The sequence below is a fragment of the Bubalus bubalis genome, chromosome 10, assembly GCF_019923935.1.
Source record: "Bubalus bubalis isolate 160015118507 breed Murrah chromosome 10, NDDB_SH_1, whole genome shotgun sequence".
Taxonomy (NCBI): Eukaryota; Metazoa; Chordata; class Mammalia; order Artiodactyla; family Bovidae; genus Bubalus; species Bubalus bubalis.
This window is the reverse complement of record NC_059166.1, coordinates 94,879,750-94,894,355: the sequence shown is the minus strand read 5'-3', so window position 1 is coordinate 94,894,355 and position 14,606 is coordinate 94,879,750. Positions and strand designations below refer to the sequence as shown.

The 14,606-nt window shown below is 41.2% G+C and overlaps 1 protein-coding gene across 1 annotated transcript in view; it reads left to right on the top strand.

Annotated features, from left to right (window-relative positions):
* The window catches only part of COL19A1 (collagen type XIX alpha 1 chain), a 448,270-nt gene that overhangs the window by 349,582 nt on the left and 84,082 nt on the right, over positions 1 to 14,606 (top strand). The window contains exon 19 of the mRNA XM_045161980.1: positions 9,502 to 9,546. Within this exon, the coding sequence (XP_045017915.1) occupies positions 9,502 to 9,546 (45 nt within the window). The remainder of the gene's footprint in view (positions 1 to 9,501; positions 9,547 to 14,606) is intronic.

The following is a 14,606-nucleotide window of genomic DNA, read 5'->3' as shown; positions in this document are numbered from 1 at the left end:
TATTATTTTATTTGGATCCTCTCTATTTCTTGATAAGCCTTATTAAAGGCTTATCAACTTTATCTTTTCAAACAACCAGCTCTTAGTTTCACTGATCTTTTCTATTTTTTTTTTTTTTGCTTTTATTTTATGTATTTCCTCTCTGGTATTTATTATTTCCTTCTGCTGTTCTTCTTTTTATCATCCCTTTATATGATAAGTTAGATTTTTCACTTGAGGTTTTTTGCTTGTTTCTTGAGATAGGTCTGTCTCACTATGAACTTACCTCTTAGGACTGCTTTTACTAAATCCTACAGATTTTGGAAAGTTGTGTTTTTATTTTCATTTGTCTCAAGTAATTTTCTGATTTCCTCTGTGATTTCTACATTGACCCATTGTTTTTTTAGTAGCATGTTGTTTAGCCTCCACGTGTTTGTATTTTTCCCATTTTTCTTCTATAATTGATGTTTAGTTTCATATTATTGTGTTTGGAAAAAATGCTTGATATATTTTCTGTCCTGTTAAATTGTTCAGACTTGTTTTGCAGCCTAACATGTGATTCAGCCCAAAGAACATTCCTTGGGCACTTGAAAAGAATGTTTCTTTTGCTGTTTTTGGATGGAATGTCCTGTTAAGTCCAACAGAACTTACCTATTAAGTCCAACTAGTCTAGCGTGTCATTTAAGACTATGGTTTCCTTATTGATTTCTTTTCTGAATGATCTATACATTGATGTAAGTGGAATATTAAAGTCCACTACCACTAAAGTATTGTCAATTTCTTCCTTTATACCTGTTAATATTTACTTTATACATATCGGTGGTTCTGTATTGGGTGCATCGATATTAACAAGTATAATATCTCTTCTTGCATTGATCTTTTTATTGTTATATAATGCTTTGTCTTTTGTTATAGACTTTGTTTTAAAGTCTATTTTGTCAGATATGAGTAATGCTGCCTTTGCTTTCTTGTTATTTCCATCTTTTTCCATCCCTCACCTTCAGTTTGTTTCTCTTTACCTCTGAAGTGAATCTCTTATAAGCATCATACAGATGGGTCTTGTATTTATACAGTCAACCACTCTGTTTCTTCTGATTGGAGCATTTAGTCTGTCGACATTTAAAGTGAATTAATAGGAATGTACTCGCTGCCATTTTCTTACTTGTTTTCTGGTTGTTTTTGTAATTCTTCTCTGTTATTTTATTATTGTCGTAGTTTCTTCCCTTGTGGTTTGATCATTTTCTTTAGTGGTGTGCTTGTACTATTTTCTCTCTAGTTTTTTGTGTATTTATTTTAGGTTTTTGGTTTGTGGTTACATATATGTTGACCTGTAACTATTACTTTTTGTTTTAAACTGGTAGTCATTTAAGTGCAATCAGTCTAAAATATTTATATTTTTTATTTTCAGCCATATTTTGTTTTTAATGTCATATTTTACACCTTCTAGTTTATCCCTTCACTGTTTATTATAGTATATTTTATAATTTTATTTCCTTTTAATCTTTGTAACTAGCTTAAATAGTTGATTCACAGCCATTGCTGTATTTTTCCCTTTTCTAGTGGGATTTTTTTCCTTCCATAGATTCTTCCTTCTGACTGTAACCTTTTCTTTTCCATTTAGAGATGACTCTTTAACTTTTCTTATAGGGTAATTTTAGTATTGATGAACTTTTTGAGTTTCTTCTTGTCTGAGAAGTTATCTCTCCTTCAAGGCTAAATGAAAACTTTTCTGGGTAGATTAGTCTAGGTTGTAGGTTTTTCCTTTTCAGCACTTTCCCTTCTGGTCTACAGAGTTTCTATAAAATCAGTCCATAGCCTTATGGAGGTTCCCTTGTATATGATTCTTTGTTTCTCTCTTGCTACCTTTAGAATTCACTTTAACATTTGCCATTTTAATTACATGTCTTGGTGTGGGTCTGTTTGGGTTCATCCTATCTGGGACCCTCTATGTTTCCTGAACTTGGATAATATTTCCTTCTTCAGGTTTGGGAAGTTTTCAGACATAATTTCACCAAATGTACTTTTTCACTACTTTCTCTCTCTCTTCTCCTTCTGAGTTCCCAATAACACAAAGATTGATATGCTTGATGTTGTCTCAGAGCCCCCTTAAAGTGTTCTCATTTTTTAAAATTTGTTTTTCTTTTTTATGCTCTGATTGGGTGATTTTTATTATTATGTCTTCCAGATCATTTATGTGTTCTGTGTCACCTAGTCTGCTGTTCATTCTTTTGTGTGTGTGTGTTGCTTATTTATTATATTCTTCAGTTCTTCCTGGTTCTTTGTTATATTTTCTAGTTCCTTATTAAATTCTCAGTGTGTTCATCTATTCTTTTCTCTAAATCACTTAACATTGTTATTCCTAATGCCTTGAACTCTTTAACTGATGAATTATTTATTTCTGTTTTATTGCTTGTTTTCTTAAGAGTTTTATTTTGTCTCATTTGAATCAAATTTGTCTTCTCATTTGTTTCTCTTCTCTAACTAATTTGCTAACTTTCTCTGTCTCTGACATTAGGTGAAACAGTTACCTGTATGGTCTTGAAGGAGTGTCCTTTAGTGGGAGCATCCCTATATAGTCAGTATGTGCCCAGTGGGAGAGCTGAAGCTGACCTGAGCCTGAGTCACATCTTCCCCTAGGATGTGCTGACTACTACCACCTTGGTAGAAAATGGAGCATGAGATGGCATTAGAGCTGGATCCAGGTGTGATTCAGGGCTTCTCCTCTGCTTCGTGACCATCACCACCCCCTTGGGGTGGGGGCAGGTTCCCAGTTGCTGGACCAGAAGTCATGAAGGTCAGGCCTGAGATGCTTCCATTCCCTCTGCGTGTGTACTCTTGCCTCTCCCACAACCAGCACCCTTGCCTTAAAAGGAAGCAGTGCTGGAGCAAGAGGTCCTGGAATGAGTGCTTGGTGTGGGTCAGCATTCAGACTGTGGTGGTCCTGAGACCATTGGAGTCTGGACAGCCCCCAGTCTGCTGCCTCCTGGAGTGACAGCAATGGCTGCTGCCCCCGATTCAGATGCTGTGCCAGGTCTTCATCCCCCTACTACTCTATACCTCCCTTGGCCTTGGCAGTCCTTACCCTAGTGTGGCGCTGTGCCACAGAGCAAGCAAGCTGGACTGGGCACTCAACTTGGGCCGGGCACACACTGAGGTAGCCACAGGAAACCATGCAGAGTTCAGATAGTTTTTATCTGCTTCCTTCCTTCTTGGGCATAAGCCCGTGTGTATGCTCTTTTCACAAGCAGACCTTAGGTTTCTTACACGCTCACTGTCAGTGACACTGCTTTTCAAGCCAGCTAAGGAGACGTATGGAGAAGGCGACGGCTCCCCACTCCAGTACTCTTGCCTGGAAAATCCCATGGATGGAGGAGCCTGGTAGGCTGTAGTCCATGGGGTCACTAAGAGTCGGGTACGACTGAGCAACTTCCCTTTCACTTTTCACTTTCATGCATTGGAGAAGGAAATGGCAACCCACTCCAGTGTTCTTGCCTGGAGAATCCCAGGGGCGGGGGAGCCTAGTGGGCTGCCGTCTATGGGGTCGCACAGAGTCGGACACGACTGAAGCGACTTAGCAGCAGCAAGGAGACGTATCCTCCTGACATCAGTCCCTAAGACTTGGGTGCCCAAAGTGCAGTTCAAACTGCTCACTCCCCAGGGAGAATCTCTGAGCCTGTGTAATCCCCCTTCTCATCTGTGTCCTTCACTACAGACACAATCCCAACCTGACTGCTTTTCTTCCCTTCCTACCTGATTTGTGTGCACCTCTCTTACAGTCTTGATTGTGTACGTGTCTCTCTGTCAGTCTCTGGTTTGTTTGCAGTGATAGCTGCTCCACGCATGGATGTGTTATTGTTGTGTTTGAAGGGCGAGGTGAACTCTGCTGCCTACTGTGCCATCCTGATTTCCCCAGAATTCCTGAAATGTGTAGGCATCACCCCACACAAAACAACCCTCATCACTGCACCACAGGGACTTTTCAACAATATATTCAAAATTGTACATCTGTTAAAACTACTCAAAAGGTTTTTGAGAACCACTCAAATAACATGGCAGAAAGGCACAAAGTGACCTGGTAAAATTAGAATAACATCTGAGGCAGAACTGTGGATTCCAGAAACATAAGGGCTAAGTCACCAAGAGTCAGACATGACTGAGCAACTGAGCAACAACAAGTCTCTTATTATTTCTATGTGGTATGAAAGTCGCTTGGTCGTGCCCAATGCTTTGCAACCCCAAGGACTGTACAGTCCATGGAATTCTCCAGGCCAGAATACTGGAGTGGGTTGCCATGCCCCCATCCAGGGGATCTTCCCAACCCAGGGATCAATCCCTGGTCTCCTGTATTGCAGGTGGATTCTTTACCAGCTGAGCCACAAGGGAAGCCCAAGAATACTGGAGTGGGTAGCCTATCCCTTCTCCAGGGAATCTTCCTGACCCAGGGATCAAACCCAGGTCTCCCACATTGCAGGCAGATTCTTTACCCACTGAGCCACAAGGGAAGCCATATTATTTCTATAGAGTCAAGAAATTGTCTGGTACAATTAGCTTGGAGAAAGCAGAGAGGAGAATCTCACATGTCAACAAATCAATGCAAATGAAGTTCAAGTTTGCATCTGCTTTGAGTGTTGTTAGCCAAAGACTGGATAACACCTACAGAGGCCACTGAGGGTCCTTATTTAGATAGGTTTCCTGAAATAGCTATTGCATGAAGCAACCATATGATACTCTGCTTGGCAGTAAATACCATGTTGTTTTTCTGGATGTGAAAACCTCCAGAAAATTCAAGATTTTAGAACAATCAAGTATATGGATAGAATAATATGACTTGGTGCTGCAGAGGCATCTCTTCATCTCACAGCATCTGTGATGCCCTTTAGGTTGTTGGGGGATCAGCTAGGGAGGAGGACCTAAACCAAGGTGCTGTGAGATGCTCTCAGCAGATGTCCTTTGAGTACTCTTCTTCTCTGAAAGTCAAAAGCATGGGGCATCCCAGTCCAAAACCATCCCTGGACAACCTATGTCTTAGACCTGGGGTCCCCAACCCCTGGACCACACAGCAGGAGGTGAGCAGTGGGCAGGCGAGCGAGCAAAGCTTCATCTATCACTTGCATTACTACCTGAGCTCCCCTCCAGTGGTGAGATCAGTGGTGGCATTAGATTCTCACAGGAGTGCAAACCCTACAGTTCACTGTGCATGCAAGGGATCTAGGTTGCACACTCCTTATAAGAATCATCCTGAAACCATCCCCCCACCCTGTCTGTGGAAAAATCATCTTCTAAGAATCGGTCCTTGGTGCCAAAAAGACTGGGGGCCACTGTCTTAGACCAAGCATGTTCCACCTTCCCCACATATCTTAGCACAAGCACAGCCAGGCAGAGCCTCTGATGGGCTGTACATCAGAGCCCATTGGAGCCCATTGGCTCCAGGCCCAGATAGCAGTATTTTCAGGAAACTCCTAAAGTTTTATGTTTCTGTGAAGATTGCATTCAAACAGCTGACCATTTCATAACTGCTCATTCTTTATGTATGTGACTCAGAGTGTCATACCTCACTTTCATATATGTCCTTGCACAGAAGAAACTATACAAAAAAGATCTTATGATCCAGATAACCACAACTGTGTGATCACTCACCTAGAGCCGGACATCCTGGAGTGCGAAGTTAAGTGGGTCTTAGGAAACATCACTAGGAGCCAAGCTAGTGGAAGTGATGGAATTCCAGCTGAACTATTTCACATCCTAAAGGTTGATGCTGTTAAAGCTTTGCACTCAATATGCCAGCAAATTTGGAAAACTCGGCAGTGCCCACAGGACTGGAAAAGGTCAGTTTTCACTCCAATCCCAAAGAAAGGCAATGGCAAAAAAATGTTCAAACTACCGCACAATTGCACTCATCTCACACACTAGCAAAGTAATGCTCAAAATTCTCCAAGCTAGACTTCAACAGTACATGAACTGAGAACTTCCAGATGTTCAAGCTGGATTTAGAAAAGGCAGAGGAACCAGATCAAATCGCCTATATCCATTGGATTATAGAAAAAGCAAGAGAATTCCAGGAAAAAAAAAACATCTGTTTCTGCTTCATTGACTATGCCAAAGCCTTTGACTGTGTGAATCACAATGGGAAATTCTTCAAGAGGTGGAACTACCAGACCCCTTTACCTGCCTCCTGAGAAACTTGTATGCAGGTCAAGAAGCAACAGTCAGAACTGGACATGGAACAACAGACTGGTTCCAGATTGGGAAAGGAGTACATCAAGGCTGTATATTGTCACCCTGCTTATTTAACTTATATGTTTCACATCATGCAAAATGCCAGGCTGGATGAAGCATAAGCTGGAATCAGTATTTCCAGGAGAAATATCAATAACCTCAGATATGCAGAGGACACCACCCTTACAGCAGAAAGAGAAGAAGAACTAGAGAGCTTCTTGATGAAAGTGAAAGAGGAGAGTGAAAAAGCTGGCTTAAAGCTCAACATTCAAAAAACTAAGATCATGGCATCCAGTCCCATCACTTCATGGCAAATAGATGGGGAAACAATACAAACAGTGACAGACTTTATTTTGGGTGACTCCAAAATCACTGCAGACAGTGACTACAGCCACAAAATTAAAAGATGCTTTCTCCTTGGAAGAAAAGCTATGGCAAACCTAGACAGCATATTTAAAATCAGAGACATTACTTTGCCAACAAAGGTTTATATAGTCAAAGCTGTGGTTTTCCCAGTAGTCATGTATGGATCTGAGAGTTAGACCATAAAGAAGGCTGAGTACCGAAGAATTGATGCTTCTGAACTGTGGTGTTGGATAAGACTCATGACAGTCCCTTGGACAGCAAGGAGATCAAACCAGTCAATCCTAAAGGAAATCAATCCTGAATATTCATTGGAAGGATTGATACTGAAGCTAGCTCCAACACTTTGCCCACCTGATGTGAAGACCTGACACATTAAAAAAGACCTTGATGCTGGGAAAGGTTGAAGGCAGGAGAAGGGGACAACAGAGGATGAGATGGTTGGATGGCATCACCGACTCAATGTACATGAGTTTGAGCAAACTCTGGGAGATGGTGAAGGACGGGGATATCTGGCATGCTGCAGTCCATGGGGTCGCAAAGAGTCAGACACGACTGAGAGACTGAACAACAACAGCAAATGATTTATAACTTAAGATTTGGGGACTACAATTTTTGTTTTCAATTTAGATATCTGAGATCAAAGGTAAGTAGGAAAAATGAGAGACTATCACAGGACCAGTAATATTTATAACAGCAGTTATAAACTACTTATTTTTTATAGAATTTTTAGTCTCTTTCTCCTCAAATTTTATTTTAATTTTTCAGTTTTTAAAAATAATTTTATTTATTTATGTATTTTTGTCTGTGCTGGGTCTTCATTGCCGTGTAGGCTCTTCTCTAGTTGCCACGGGCAGGCTTCTCATTGCAGTGACTTCTCATTGCAGAACAAGGGCTCCAGGCGGGCAAGCTTTAGCAACTGTGGTTTGTGGGCTACAGAGCACAGGCTCAATAGTTGTGCCTCATGAGCTTAGTTGCTCTGAAGCATGTGGGATCTTCCCAGCTCAGGGATCAAACCCATGTCTCCTGTATTGGCAGGCAGATTCTTTACCACTGAGCCACCAGAGAATCTCCTAAACTACTTCTTTTTAACTGGAGTAGCATGAGTAATAGGAAGGCACATTTAAAATGTTAAACTGTAACAACAGTGACTGGCTTATTTATTCAACAAATATTTATTGAGTGCTTTCTATATGTTAGATACTGCTATAGGCATGAGGTGGGCTTTCAGTTCCAGGCCTCATAGGTCTTACATGCTAACATAAGAATTTTTGAAGAAATACAAAATTTTAAATGTTAGTTATTATTAAGGAGAAACACAATGTCCAATGAGAAGGTGTGAGGGGAACGTGTCTGGAGACCCTCAGAATGCATTTTGTAATAGCTGAGATCTGAGTCACTGCTAACCAGATGAAGAGGTGAGGACAGAGTGGGGGACTACAGGGAGAGACAAGAAGGATCCTGGTCCATCTGAGGGGCTGAGAGAAGACCCTTTACATGACTTTGCTGAGGTTTTGAAGAAAGGAAGTCAGAACATCATTTAAAGATTGCATTCTGACCTTCTGTAGAGAACATGTGTGTCAGAGGAGCAAGAGTAGGTTATAGAGGCCAGTGAGGGAGCCTTTGCAATGATCCTGCAAGAGTGCTGATGGTCTTCCAGTGGCGGTAGCTGGAGTGAAGAGACTTGGGGCAGAGGCAGCCAGACTGGATGATGTTGTCCTTAAGGAGTAGAGTGTGTGTGAAGTCGCTCAGTCGTGTCCTACTCTTTGAGACCCCATGGATTGTAGCCTACCAGGTTCTTCTGCCCATGGGATTCTCCAGGCAAGAATACTGGAGTGGGTTGCCATTTCCTTCTCCAGGAGATCTTCCCGACCCAGGGATTGAAGCCAGGTCTCCCGCATTGTAGGCAGACGCTTAACCATCTGAGCCACCAGGGAAGTAGAGGAAGCCAGTGTTAACGATGACACCTAGATGGAAGAAGAAAGAGTCTATGGACAGGAGAGGCTGGATATGGATTTTCTTTCTTTATGTAATTTGTTTGAATTATAAAATGAAATTACCACTCATTTTCACAAGTCAAACTGCACAGATATGTTAGGAAGAAGTTAATTATCATCCTCCCACTTCTGGACTAACACCTGTTAACAATGAGTTATTCTCTTGTCTTTCTTACTCATATATGGCTGCTATTTTTAAATTCAGTTTTGAACTTGTTGAATACAACTCTCTTCTAGAATTTACAAGTGAACACATTAATAGAAAAGTAGATATAGGGGTCAAAATCCAGAAGGAAAACATGTGCTGGGTTTACAGATTTGTCTGTCCTCATGTGGATGGATAATGCCTCAGCCATGGAATGGATAAGTGTACCTGGGACAAAAGGTTGAATCACAAGAAGAGAGCTGGATGTAGTCCCGAGGAGGTCCAGGCTTGACCAGTGAGTAGCTGGTTGGAGAGGAGAGGTCAGAGAGACAGGAAGAAGAAGCAGAGTACATGTAATACAAGTCAAGAGTGTGCCAAGTGTGGCCGAAAGGTCGATAATGGAACATCCATTACACTGAGCAACAAAGATACCACTACTAGTGTGGAAAGTTGTATCAAAACCAAACCAGGCTCCCAGGCATTAATTTGGAGTTTTGCTAATCCACCCCTGGAGAGGTGCTGTTTCTCCAGCATCCCCTCCTGACCAGGTAGGGTGGAGGTCACAGCAAGGACAAATAGGGTCTCAAAAGTGAGAGTTTTTCAGGAATGGTTGACAGAGGCAAATATTTCAGGAATATTTGACAGAGTGTGAGAGAGGCAAATGGGATAAAAGCTGTTACAGTGCTATCGTCTATTTTTATGTTAAAGTAGGGACTGTTTTATGTAAAGTTTAAAAATAAAATAAAATTAAAAAAAATAATAAATGGATTTTTTTAAATTTTTTGTTTCATGTTTACTTAGGGAAATGTTGGTGAACATGGAGCTGGTGGTCTAAAAGGAGAGAAGGTAATCAAATTTGCTGAGTGAGTAGAGACGTGTAGGTTTTTACACCAATTCACACATTGACACGTCAGGGCAGCCTCACTGCCCCGCAGGTTCCACGTCAGCCTCTAGGGGGCGCTACTCTCCCCGCCTCCTGACCAAGCAGGACTGAGCTCCGCCTCCCCTCGAAGCCCTGAGTAGCTGACCACAGGAAGCGAACACTTCCACAGGGAGGGGAAATAGCTGTCACATAACTGTCACGGGCAAATGAACTTAGGACACATGTTTCAGTGTATAGTTAGATGTTTCTTGGATCCGCATAGGTGGCAAAAACAACCTGAAAGGCCCTGTGACAGGATGCCTGAGGCTTGCCATTTTTCTGTCCTCTTAAGTGTCCACGCATAAGCTGTCATGGGAGCATTTTGGGGTGGGTTTTTATCATGTACAGTCACAGTTTAACCAAATAATTATTTCAAAACAGCTTTAAAATTAAAACGCTGGTGAATTTCCATTGCCTTCTCATTGTCATCATTCATGAGTTTAATTAATTAGCTGTGGAGATGACAAACACACTTGCCTTCTCAAAGAGATGTCTCACTCCTGTTTGATTCTGCGATTGTGATGACTTTAGATTCAGTGAGAAGTTGCCATTGTCAAGAAAAAAAAATGAGGAAACTACATTCAATATTTTGTAATAACCTATAAGGGAAAAGAATCTGAAAAAATAGATATATATATGTATGTAAAACTGAATAACTTTGCTGTACACCTTAAACTCACATGACATTGTAAATCAGCTACACTTCAATTTTAAAAAGAAAAAAAGACGAAAGAAACAACGCACATCAAATCCACAGACAGAGATGAGTAGGACTGAAAATACTCTGCAGAAACATGGCCTGTGAATGCTCCCTTCCGTCATTCACCCAGTAAAAATTTTCATGATTGAGGGCAGGGTATTTCAACATGAATCCAAGCAAATATGACTTCTGTGCCTTATAAATCCATGCAACCCATCTATTCACAAGATCATACCTCCATCACCAGAAAGAAAAAAAAAAAAAAACTGCTAAGAGATAGTCTCTGCAGAATGGGGAGCTTCTTATAGATTGACCGTTGCAAAGGAAATTTCCTGCAAAAAATAAAAATAAAAACCTTGACATTCTTAAAAAGACGTCCCTAAAAATTGATTATACAGTAGTAATGTCATTTATGTGTCTTAGACTACGCTGCTAGTACATTAACATTATTTCCTGTAACCAAATAGCTTATGGAATTCCTACACCACCATGACGAACACATTATATTTTAAGCAATTACTGCAGGACACATGCAGACTAAGGGGGAAAAAAAAAAAGAGCTTGTCACTTGGGACAGCTGAGCAAAGAGAGCTGTGGCACTTTTAAAGTATTTAAATTATGATTCATTCCTTGAAACAAAGCAGCTGGCTCTCGTTTTGCTCTGTTCATTAGGAAACACATGTTACTTAGGAATTCTGAAGACCTCGATGTTGAGAAATTTGATTCTGTAAAACAGGTGTATTTCGAACTCTAAGGACACTCTATGGCTCAAAATCTTTTCTAATTGCTTTAGAATCTTAAGTGGAATTAGAAAAAGCCAGGGGCATGACTGTTCCCTCTTCCCACCCAAAGAAATAACCCAGAGGAGTCTACAGAGAACTGGATACAGTACCTGATATAAATGCCCATGTGAAGTGATTTGTAGGAATTTTAATTAACAGGAGAAAGGCTCTCTCAGTAAAAAAAAATGCATAGGATGAATTCTAAAATGTAAGCACCACCCTTGCTGGAGGGGCAGAATCACCTCTAACTGTGCACACTCAGTACCTGGGCTGAGTCTATACTTCCATTCTTGGTGATGCCGTTCAGAGGTCACTATAGTGAGAATTTAAGGCCCCTTCAAGCTGCTCCCTCGGACCTTTGCTCGCACCCCTGGTGGACCCCGGTGGTTCGGCTGCACATTTGAGTCCCCTGAGGGCTTTTGGAAATTACCAGTCTCGGGCCCCATCTCCAGGACTCTGATGTGGGGCAGAACTCATGTCTCTGGTTGATCTGGAGTGGGGTCCATGTTGCTTTGTTTAAAAGAGTTTCAGATGACTCTACCCGGCAGCCAGCGTTGAGAACCGTTGAGTGATGGAAGGAACCTGGGCTCTGGGGTCAAAAGCTGATTATGCCATTAACAGTTCAGAAAAGACACTCCAACCCTCTGGTCATCAATTTACTCATTTGTGAAATGGGCAAAATTATATCTACACAGAGTTGATGGCAGGATTAATATCAAATGAGATGAGATGACCTTACCCAAAGCACCATGCCTGACATATATTAAGCCCTCACTAACACTTTGTTCCTCACTGTTCATCCATTCTAAATTTTCTTTCTTCTCGTGGAGTATCATGTATGTCTTTTTGGTATTCATAGTTATCATACTTAACATCTGGTCTTGATCATCTTTGCTTCTCCCACCATAATTTTGATGGAGAAAAGATTCAATTTATGTTGTAGAATGTAAGATTGAGCCAGAAGTACAATTTCAACATATACATGACTTTTGCTGTATCATACTCCACTTCTCAATGCACCAGCTGGCAGAATAGAATCACAAAGCCAGCCTACCATTTGGAACCCAAAGTGGTAAAGAATCCACCTGCCAATGCAGGAGACGTAAAAGACGGGGGTTCCATCCCTGGGTCGGGAAGATCGTCTAGAGGAGGGCATGGCAAACCATGCTAGTATTCTTCCCTGGAGAATCCTGTGGACAGAGGAGCCTGGAAGGCTACAGTCCATAGCGTTACACAGAGTCAGACACAACTGAAGCGACTTAGCATGCACACACATTTCTAGTAAAACACCAGAGTCAATACAAACAGCAATGGAATTGACACACAAATCACTCCGAGGTTAGCAGCCTCGTTCTGATTCAAGATACAGGAAGAAAGAACAACGAATACTACCAGCTTTTAATAGTAAATAGTGACAGAGACCCAGGCATCGTGCAAGCCACCTGCCAGGACTGAAATGATGACCCCTGCTCTGTAGCTTCCTGAGAAAGACAGACTGCGGTGATGGGATGGTGATGTATCTGCAAGTCGGTCGGGGATAGCTGCTGCTTTATAGAGATAGAAGAATCAGGAGGTGGAATATCTAAGGACCCCTGAGAAATTAGTGGTGTCTTTCAGAGCAATTGTCAGAGGAAAAAGATAGAGGCTCACCACCACCAGACCTTTCAAATAACATCCAGAGTGTCACATTAAATGACTACCTTTCCCGAAGCCAAGTAAATCCATCACTGATCTTTCAACTCATAATTACAGTGATAAATTAGTAAACATCCATTTTAAATATGAAGAACAACTCCATATGTGTTTAAGATTCAGGAGAGAAATGCTTTTGTTTGTAGACTTTTGTATCAAGGATCTGGTCTCTAAGACTTCCTCCAAGCCTAGCCACACTTCCATACCAAACAGAGGTGGACCAAAGCCTCTGCCCGGTCCTTCCTCTGTATTTCAGTGGAGACCTGTATATGTTGGTTTAAATACTTAGCAGCTGTGAATGTGGTTACTCTTCCTTCAGGCATATTCTTCTCCCCTTACCTTTTGATATCAAGCAGATGTGACTTTAATAGTAACTCTTAGACCCTTTCCTTGATTTCTACATTTACTTTATGCAGCTGACTTGAATTACTGGGCATATTTTTTCCCGAGTGCACTGAGGCTTTTAACATCCATCAGATGGGTTATAGGAAGGCCACACTCTATACAGTCTAACACTTGTACCAGGCCAATTGTTTAGTCTGTCAAACCAACAGCAATCAGTCCCTTAATGTCTCCACCAATTTCTTCCTCTTTTCATTATGGATAGAACTTACTATCTGTAGGAAAATGGATTCTCCTACAATATGGTAAGTGTAAAACTGATGCTACATTGTATGTTTCAATGGTACACTATAAGGGAAAATACTTGTATTAATAAATGAAGATTAAATTTAAAATATATTCCAAAAATCTAGAAGCCTCCTTAAAAAAAAAAAATGACATTGTCTATCCATTACAAATGACTGACTCCCTCTTTCTCTAAGCTAAATCACAAGAATCTGATTAGGATAGAAATATAAAAGTAAACCAGTGTCCTTAGGGCTGACTGTTTGAGGCTTCAAAAGCAACAAACATATCCACACAAGGGGACATGTGTAGAGATGTTCATTGCAACCCTGTTTATAAGACAACAAAATGCGCATTTGTGCTCAGTCTCTCAGTTGTGCCTGACTCTTTTGCAACCCCGTGAACTGTAGCCCAGCAGGCTCCTCTGTCAATGGGATTTTCCAGGCAAAAACACTGGAGTGGGTTGCCATTCTCCAGGGGATCTTCCCGACCCAGGAACCAAACCCATGCCTCTTGCATCTCCTGCATTGGCAGGCATATTCTTTACCACTGAGCCCCATGGGAAGCCCCAAATACTCATGAGTGGGGCTTAGATGATCCCCGATCCATTAACACACTATAATACTATCCAAAGGTTCAGTGAATAAACTAGATCTCTATGTATGGATATTAAAAACAACATTGCGTTGGGGGGAAAGTCACAGAATGTCATATACAAGATTAACCAGTGGCTTTTATAAAATTTGTTTTAAATATCCAAAAGAGCATACTATTTATGGTTCCACATATGCAGTAAAGGTACAAAAATATGGACTGAAAATGTAAGTACTAAATTCATAACAGTGACTCTGGCACAGAAATAGAGAGGGAATGTGAAATTTCCTCTTTGACGTAAGGTTTCTTTTTCTTCCATCTTGGGTGCCTTGTCCATGGAGGTTTGACATATTCAACCGTAATCTTTTTTGTTTTTTTTTCTGAAATAAAAAAGACACAAGGGGAAGAAAAGCTATATGCTTGGAAATGCAATGATGAACATTGTTTTGCAAAAATGCTCTTAGGGTTGGAAAACAACCCAGCATTATATAAGTTGTGGTTGTTGTTCAGTCACGCAGTTGTGTCCAACTCTGCAACCCCATGGTTGCAGCCTGCCAGGCTCCTCTGTCCGTGGGACTTCCCATGCAAG